Below are 9,640 nucleotides of genomic sequence, written 5' to 3'. Positions count from 1 at the left end.
AAAAAAAAAAAAAAAAAAAAAAAAAGGACAAAAAAATACTTAGGAGGACAATAATTCAGATCATAGAAACTGTTGTAATAAGTACACTACGATTTTAGAATTTCATAGGAAATGGGACATAAAGGGTCCTGTGCTAGCAAAATAAGTATATTACAACAATTTTCCAATTGATGCAAGTCAACTGTCTTGAGAAATGGCTGCTTTTTCTAATTGGCACAAAGTTTATGCACTCGCAGAGGCTCTATTCTGAATTCCTGATGTGAGATGGCAAATGTGACTTTCCAGGATCACCATCAACACTATCCTGTGGAACCCAACCCAACCTGAAACACCTAAATCAGTCACTTGTTCTCCCCCTGGCTGATCAGCAATTTCTAGAAGACTTCTGCAGCCCTTCTACATCCTATTTTCCTTTTAATATTTTGTGCCACAATGTTAGTCCTTGGCTCTCATACTTTGTGGCTGACCACTCTGTCAAATACCCTTATCAATATTCTTCCTCTAAAGCTACTATTACTACATATACTAATATTTACAAATACACACACACAATTCCTATATACATTTGTAAATTATAGCTACTAATACTTCTACCAAATGCTAAACACTATGTACTCTCATTTAATCTTCAAATTCAGAATCAAGTGCAATTATTACCCAAACTATGCAGACGTAAAAACTGAGGCTTAGGGACAGCAAATGAATGCCTAAGGCCATTAAAGTAACTAACCAGAACAGACATTTGAATCAGCTGATAATCACCATGCTGCTTTTATGACCCTTCCTTTCCCAAAAGTTGGCGCGGCCCTGCGCAGTGATGCATGCCTATAGTCCCAGCTACTCAGGAGGCTAAGGTGGGAGGATCACTTGAGCCCAGGAGTTTGAGGCTGCAATATGCCACGATCACACCTGTGAATAGCCACCGCACTCCAGTCTGGGCAACAGAGCAAGACCCTGTTTCCTAAAAAAAACCAGTTGTTACTTACCAATGGCCTCTCTAATCAAAGTCAACCCTGTTTACAGGCTTTAAGGTGTCCCAGCATTTAGCTCCCAAGCCTTAAGAGCTTCAGTTGTGCTTACTAATAAGCTAAGTAAACCCAAAGGTTCTTTCTTTTACAAGGCTTGTTATATTTCACCTTCAAGTCTTCAAGAAATAAAACCTCTTCATTCATCTTTTCCAATGAGTATTCCCAGACAAGTAACATCTGACTAAAAACAAAACCAAAATCTACCAAGTCCTGATGTCAATAGGTGCTACTTCAAGAAAATAATCAGCTACATTTACTGAGTACTCATTGCATCCAGACCCAGTTCTAAGAGCTTTAAACATATTAACTAACTGGGTCCTCACAGCCATCCCATGAAGGTACTGTCATTAACTTGTTTTACAGATAAAGTTGAAATGAGGCTTAGATTACACAGCTAATAAGAACAGTTGGGATTGGAACTTAGGCAGTCAGGCTCTAGAACTCAGGGTTATAATACTACCCAATGATGTCCCCCATTTCTATTTCCACTACCACCTAGTTTTAATGCCATACATTATGAATGATATGAAAGAAGACAATCATGGTCTTTTTCTTAAATTTACCATTTAATTAAGAAAATTTTCTTTCGGAAAATATTAGGAAGATGACAATGATAACATAGCAATTTTACTGAGTGGAATACATACGGTAGTAACATGTGGGTAAGCTCAAGACACTGAACTTTCAAGGGAAAGTACAGTGGGAAAATAATCTTTCCTAAAGCTATCTGGACAATCATGCAACGATCCTACACAACTGCTTACTAGTGTACCTTATGCAATTATTTTACTACCTTGCTTCCAAATGACTTCATTTGTTTTCAACCTGCCTCTTTCCTTGGCCTATATGTTCCTGGCAGGTAAAAGAGATGACTAAACATTCTCCTTTACGAACTGTAAGAGCAGAGTTTAGTGTTCTATAAGCAACTGATATTCTGTGAACGTCAGATGGCAAATGTGAAAACAAAGCACTACACAAGGGGCTGTTTTGAAATCATAAGTAACATGCAAAAGAATGTTTTTTATAAAAGACATGAACAAGATCAGAGACTGAGGAAATGTATTCATGCTCAAGAAGCACTGACCCAATGCATAGATGTCCACATGCACTAATGTCACTGGACTATGAAGCTGATTTTGATCCCTCCACCACCCTCAATCTGTAAAAGGCATCCCTGAAAGGGAATCAGCACCTGCCAGTCCTGCACCAGCACTGCCACCTTCTACCTTTTGCTACAGAAACACAGCCACAATGATTGGTGAGGGGGCTTTCTGTCCCTGGCAAAGCTAGCAACAAATTAAGGCTACTCCTGAACTAGGTTAATTCTGAATTTATTTTGCTAACAAGATTTTTTAAACTGTACTGCTTTCTTTATTCATAAAATAAACTGGCACCCCAATAAAGACTTTTTTCACATGCTTAAGGCTTCACTTTTCACCTAATCAGTACTGCTCATGCCACAGAAGGTACACTTTAAAAGGATGTTTATGCATAAAAAAGGACTGCACACCTGGAGAGCCTCCTGAGACCCAACATCTCACTGTCATGAGTGTTCCTGGGAAAGCAGAAACAAACATTACATGTAAAGAGAAACAAAACAAGCAACATTGGAGGGTCATGTATAAACCATGTATGGTTGAAGAAAAAGATTATTCAGTCCAAAGATAATATTTGAAACATTTCAACAAGGAAGACAGATGTTGGCAGAAAGAATGTACCCCCAGAATGAAGAGAATATACCCACAATCAATTTTTCTCACATTCTTTGGTATTAAAAAAAGGCGAAGGCAGAATCACAGCAGCACTTAGAAGTCAAGCGGTACTTGGAAAACTCAGCCCTGACTTCTGTGGCCAAGATTAGCTTAATCTTCTAGGCTACTGTCTGCCTGACTTCTGAAGAAATCTCTTATTACCAAAACCTCTCAATATAACTCTGATCGTGTTATTTCCTTTTTCATAGTCCAAAGTGTAAGACTGAATTCTTTCAATCTTTTAACGTCCACTCATGTCTATATTTCAAACTCAGATTCTTTTATTACTGTAGTGGATGATCTATATGGTTTTTTTATTTGTGTTTTTCACTTCATTTGCACAAAACAATTCCTAGGAAACCTGTTCATAAACAGACTTTTTGTCTGAATTAAGATTTATTTTATTTTATTTTATTTTATTTTAAGAACATAATGCTTAACTGTCTTTTTACAGGAGGTTTTAGGGCAAAACTTTTTTTTTTTTTTTGAGACGGAGTTTTGCTCTTATCGCCCAGGCTGGAGTGCAATGGCACAATGTCGGCTCACTGCAACCTCCACTTCCCAGGTTCAAGTGATTCTCCTGCCTCAGCCTCCCGAGTAGCTGGGATTACAGGTGCCTACTACCACGCCTGGCTAATTTTTTGTATTTTTAGTAGAGATGAGGTTTCACCACGTTGTCTAGGCTGGTCTTGAACTCCTGACCTCAAGTGATCTATCTGCCTCGGACTTCCAAAGTGCTGGGATTACAGATGTGTGCCACAGCGCCTGGCCAAAAACTTTCTTTTAACTTATTTGGGTATCCCACAGACTACTAGCCACAGAGATAAGTAATTTTTTAGTATCTGGCCTGGGCTAATGCTTCGTTGGAACTGTTTTCTTAATACTCAGCTAATTTAAGATCTTTCTTTTCATCCAGTGTTGGCACAAATTGTACCATCACTTTTGCCTCCATTACCTTCTTTTGCCTGAGAAGTTTTTATCTTTGATAGGTGACTGATCTGGAAAACACAGGTGATGCTGTAGTAGAGTTACATAATTACACTCAAAGTTGTTCTTGACTTGATGTCTTTGATCTGGTTTCACACTTTTCCTCCGCTGTCCCTGGTATAACAAGGAATTAAGAACTTGGAAGGATGAAATTCATAGGCCAGTAATGGAGGAGACGCACATCTCAGGGTATACCAATCAATTTAGTTACTATGGTAAAGCTTAAAAAATTCTCCAAAATGCTATCTATAAATAGGAAAGGACAGCTTCTCTTTTCTAAACTACTTTTTAAATTCTTCTTAGTGGATCTCTTAATTCATGTACAGACTGTGTCAACAGTTACTAAAGACTTCATTCAACTTTGAATCTGCCAAGCCTTGCTACTAGTGATTAGCTTACTCCTTATTGAAGGTATCTTCCCTGGATTGACTATTGCTGCAAAGATGGTGAGGCAGTCACGATTAAAGGAGAATACAGTGTTCCACAACGATCAGGCGAGAGAAACTCTGTATGGCGAGAGATAGTCTTGCAAAATTCCTTATAGGATCCCAGCTTCGGAATCTCACAGTAAGATCCCCTTCCACAAAACCCGTGAGGAGAAAAGGTTAGGGAACTTGAGAGAAAGGTTAGATAGGAAAAAAATCCAAAAATCTAGCTCAACATTTTATGAGCTATAAGAAGTTATGATTTGTTATTTTATAATCTGACATTCTCATAATGGCAAATACAGATGAGGTGAACAAGGACAAACAAAGGGTAGGACCAATGGCTTACCTCACTGCAGTGGTAGTATCAAATTTCTGCTTACCTTTCCTATTTCAAATTGCATCTTTGTAATTCACCATGTAGAAATTACCCAAGTTAGATTTAAGTGGCATTCTTAAAAAAAAAAAAAAAAAAAAAAAACCCAGACGGCAAAAAGAATAACATGTTTTGCCAAGCTACATATGTAGTAGTCATTTTCATCTGGGTCATCTAAAAGTAACATGGCACTTTTACAAAAAAAAACTAACCATCCAATTGCAAATGAATTTTAAAAGACAACACATTACCATATATTTAAAGCTTACAACTTGATAGCTTAAAAATATATATATTTCCTTCACCTATCTAAAACAAAATAAATAGTAACTGAGATGTCCCCAGCTATAAGAAGAATATATACCTTTTTCTTTTGGCACTACCGGTATCAGAGGTGGCTGAAGAGATCATGCTGTCTCCGTCCTCAATATCGTCTCTCCTGGCAAGCTCTTTCTTCTTTGCCTAAAACAGAGCAGATGTCAGGAGTCGAGCTCAGGCTGCCAAACACTCCTCTGAATATATGAATGTTAAAGAGCTAGACATATCGGATTCACTCAGAAAAATACAATCACATGCAGGATGTACAAAATGAAAGAGTCACTAAACATTTTCAATAACTAATTTTAACAAAAGCCTGCATGACAAAAAGAGTAGGCTAAAAAACAGATCTACAGGGTTGAGGAGTCAATACCAGCCAAAGCATTTATGACTATAATGGGTGCTAACTGGTTAAAAGCACTGAGGCAAGTTGTAGAAGCATCCTGCTCTGGTCCTATTTAAGCAAAACCAACTCAAAGAGGGCCTTTGGTACTTCTGACTTCTTTTTTTTGTTTGTTTTTGTTTTTGTTTTTAGACGGAGTCTCGCTTTGTCGCCAGGTTGGAGTGCAGTGGCACCATCCCCGTTCACCACAACCTCCATTTCCCGGGTTCAAGCAATCCTCATGCCTCAGCCTCCAGAGTAGCTGGGATAACAGACACACGCCACTATCGCTGGGCTAATTTTTGTATTTTTTGTAGAGACGGGGTTTCATCATGTTGGCCAGGCTGATCTCGAACTCCTGACGTCTCGTGATCCACCCGCCTCGGCCTCCCAAAGTGCTGGGATTACAGGCGTGAGCCACCGCGCCCGGCCAGTACTTCTGACTTCTAAGGGGCAGTGTGGCTAAGAATAAAGTTTAACGCAAGAAGTGAAAGAAGATCTACTTTTCAACACATGCATTTTTAAAGGCCTTCTGCCAAACAGAGCTGAAAGTCCAAGCACAGCAGGCTTAGGGAATGTACAGGGTACTAAAAAGGTAACACCTGAAACTCTTAGCACTAAGGTTCAGTGTTAATCATATAAAATGAAGATTCTATGGGTGATCTAAAATTGCCTTTGTTGCTTCCTTGTTCAGAGATTTGCCTTTCCAGAAAGATTCTACCAAAAACTGTCAGATAGACCCAATTTGTATTTCATATCTACCTTTTCATCTCAAAACCTGTAGATGAACCATGACCTGAGACATCCTTCCAAGGGTTCTCAGAAAGGATCTGATAAATTTACAGATAATATACAAAGATTAATTCGCTTTCAGATGTCCTTTCTCACAGAATCAGTCCTACCTTAACAAAGTCTAGAACCACAGGAATAAAATCTAAATGATGGAATATCATCTGTGATTGGTGGGTGACTTCATGAGAATCCCAAAATTACTGTACAGGCACCAATCCCTGCTTCCTCCAATCAGAAAGCTAACCCCATCTCAACTATTATTTCTACTCTATATAGCCATGACAATTCCAAAAAAATATTCAGCAGTACTTGTGGATGAAATACATAATAAATACATATTATAATATGTAAGTATAACATATAAACTCTCTATATATGTGTGCGTGTGTGTGTGTATATATATATATTTTGTTTGTTTGTTTGAGACAGGGTCTCACTCGGTTACCCAAGCTGGAGTGCAGTGGCACAATCTCGGCTCACTGCAACCTCCACCTCCCAGGCTCAAGAAATCTTCCCACTGCAGCCTCCTGAGTAGCTGGGACTACAGGCATGTGCCATCAGGACTGGCTAATTTTTGCAGTTTTTGTAGAGATGGGGGTCTCGTTATGCTGCCCATGCTGGTCTTGAACTCCTGAGCTCAAGTGATTCTTTCAACTTGGCCTCCCAAAGTGCTGGGATTACAGATGTGAGCCACCGCACCCAGCCAAATGATGTAATATTACTGCTAAGGGTGGGGGGGATCACACATCTTACTAGAACACACTCAAAACATGCAAAATTATTTTAATCATATATACAACAAACTCAGCAAAAACAACAAATCAAACCTGCATAACTTGCTGCAATTTTAGAACTCGCTTGTAGATGGCTGAATTGGGCACATTATAGCGTTTGGCATTTTCAAACATCAAATTCAGATCACACTCCAAATGATCTAAAGTTTCATATTCTTGATTCTTCAGTTTTGTTCTGTGAAAGACAAAGAAATTGTTAGAATTTTCTGTCATGAAAATTATGAAACATTCTTCCTGAAAGTCCAATGCAAAATCTTAAAAGCACTAGATAGTATCTTCACTGGTAATACTGATTAGGAACTTAAAATGAATTTTGAGATAAAAGGAAGGAGGCAAAAGCACCATTACATTAAGATAATACGACAGTTTACTTGAAAATCCAAAAGAATAAACTAAAACACTGTAAGAAATAATAAGAGGACCTAGTAAAGTGGTCAATTACAAACCAAATATTCTACTTGGAAAAAACCCTAACGGAAAAATCCTGATAATAGTTAATAAGTGAACCTTATGAAGGTACGAAAAATGGGGAGGTTTTAAGTGACCTCAATGAAGAATCACTGTGATCTACCCATTTCTGAAAACAAAAGACTATTCTAGTTCATAAGGGTTAAACAGACAGTACTGACAGTGCAAAATATTTATAAACAATAAAGAGTGGTCTTACGATGGTAAAAGAGAGACAGATATGTCAGAGTCCATTCACTTCTACTCTTCCAATATAAACACATAACAAATAACAGCTTAAAGTTGGGATTTTTACTTAAAAGTCTTAAGATTTCAAGTATCTCCCTTAAACACAATCATTATTATTGTATCTACTATCATAAAGCCCTTATGTACTTTGTACAAAGTAGAGTCACTATTTGCTGCAACACTATATGGATTTAGACAGGACAGACTTTAAATCTTTTGACTGTAGCATTCGCATGTTAACCACCAAAATCACAAAGATAGTTAACAATAACATGTATAAACAGCTTCACAGAATAAATACATTTTCTCTTAGAATGGCATCTGCACAGACAGGTGCGGTGGCTCACGCCTGTAATCCCAGCACTTTGGAAGGCCAAGGCAGGCGGATCACGAGGTCGGGAGATGGAGATCATCCTGGCTAACACGGTGGAACCCCGTCTCTACTAAAAATAAAAAAATTAGCCATGTGTTGTGGCAGGCACCTGTAGTCCCAGCTACTCTGGAGGCTGAGGCAGGAGAATGGCGTGAACCCGGGAGGCGGAGCTTGCAGTGAGGAGAGATCACGCCACTGTGCTCCAGCCTGGGCAACAGAGCCAGATTCCGTCTCCAAAAAAAAAAAACAAAGCAAAAAAAAAAAAAAAATAGAATGGCATCTGCATGTCAAGTTTTATTTAAAATTTACCAAAATCATATTCAGATTCTGTGTTGTGCTCCAACAGATGAATATTAGAGAACATCTCTGTGATGAAGCAAATAACAACTAAGAACAAATTCAGTTCTCAGTACCAGGTTGTGTAGCTAGCACCTAGAGTTCAAATTACAGCCTCAGACTTATTCCCGTCAACTCAAAGGGTGGAGTGCTAGATGTTCTCAACACCCTCAAATAGACAGAAAACCCAAACTTGCAAATGACAACGAATAATAAACCTGCAGATATTTGTCAGATTACTATTAATCAAGGGTAGTAGGGGAGGAAAAAGAAAAAAAAATAGGGGGGACAAATCCCAGTACAGCAGAACGTAGCATATGGAGTACACACTATCTAGTTCTTGCTTACTCTTCCATTTTTGTTGCTTTTGGGGAAACTCAACTATCTTCCTTCTGCCAATAGATCTTCCTAGGGGTACACTGTACAATATAGTAGCCACTAGCCATGTGTGGCTATTTAAATTAAAATTAAATAAAACTTAAAATCTAATTCCTTAATTGCACTAGCCACATTTCAAGTGCTCAATAGCCACATGTGACTACTGTCTATCACACTGGAATATTGACAATAAACATTTTCATCATTGCAGAAAGTTCTGTTGAATAGCACTGCCCCTAGACTTCCCTGTTGCTCTGTAGACCACAATGGAAGGGATCGTAGGCACAGTAAGGCTCCTGTCAGGCACCACTGGCTCACAATCCTCGGAAGGCAGCAATATCAGACATAATAGTTGACCCTTCAGAACTTTAGTGTGCTGGGCTTCAATAACTTCCCTATTCCTTACTCTCCCCTGTGTGCCACACAACTGTCATAAATTAGAAAGGGGAGGGGAGATATTACTGACTTAAAGCAAAGTTTATATTAGAAAATTTCAACTTGGAAGAAGGCTGTGTTGGCAGGGGACTGAGCTGGCTAAGAATTTATCTACTTTCGAACTAAGCTACTGTAATAAGACTATTTAAATAATTAAAAAAAAAAAAAAGAATGAAGGAGAAAGGAAACCAAGAACAAAAATTGTTCATAAATTTGAACAGGGAACAACTTAACATCTGCAAGACTATCACTACCTTTTCTCAAGGCAAAGAATATAAAAGACATATTTCTAGGCTATTTCCCTAATGAATGTCAGTCTTAATTTCCATGTTATTTTAATAAGACCAAGTAAACTAATTTTCTGTATCCTACTTGTATACAGGACCTCCAAAGTCTGGATTAAATAAAAGGACCGTAAATCCTACTGATCAAGGCCAGGCGTGGTGACTCACGCCTGTAATCTCAGCACTTTGGGAGATCAAGGCGGGCAGACCGTTTGAGCTCAGGAGTTTGAGGCCAGCCTGGGCAACATGGCAAAACCCTATCTCTATTAAAAAGACAAAAATTAG

At 38.5% G+C, this 9,640-nt stretch overlaps 1 protein-coding gene across 1 annotated transcript in view; it reads right to left on the bottom strand.

Annotated features, from left to right (window-relative positions):
• The window catches only part of PBRM1 (polybromo 1), a 171,494-nt gene that overhangs the window by 103,600 nt on the left and 58,254 nt on the right, over window positions 1-9,640 (bottom strand). The window contains exons 15-17 of the mRNA XM_011986209.1: window positions 6,887-7,028; window positions 4,932-5,029; window positions 2,539-2,583 (exon numbers count right to left, since the gene is read on the bottom strand). Of these exons, the coding sequence (XP_011841599.1) occupies window positions 2,539-2,583; window positions 4,932-5,029; window positions 6,887-7,028 (285 nt within the window). The remainder of the gene's footprint in view (window positions 1-2,538; window positions 2,584-4,931; window positions 5,030-6,886; window positions 7,029-9,640) is intronic.

Source organism: Mandrillus leucophaeus, unplaced genomic scaffold, assembly GCF_000951045.1.
Source record: "Mandrillus leucophaeus isolate KB7577 unplaced genomic scaffold, Mleu.le_1.0 Scaffold296, whole genome shotgun sequence".
NCBI lineage: Eukaryota > Metazoa > Chordata > Mammalia > Primates > Cercopithecidae > Mandrillus > Mandrillus leucophaeus.
The sequence above is the reverse complement of the archived record's forward strand: the minus strand, read 5'-3'. Positions and strand labels throughout refer to the sequence as shown.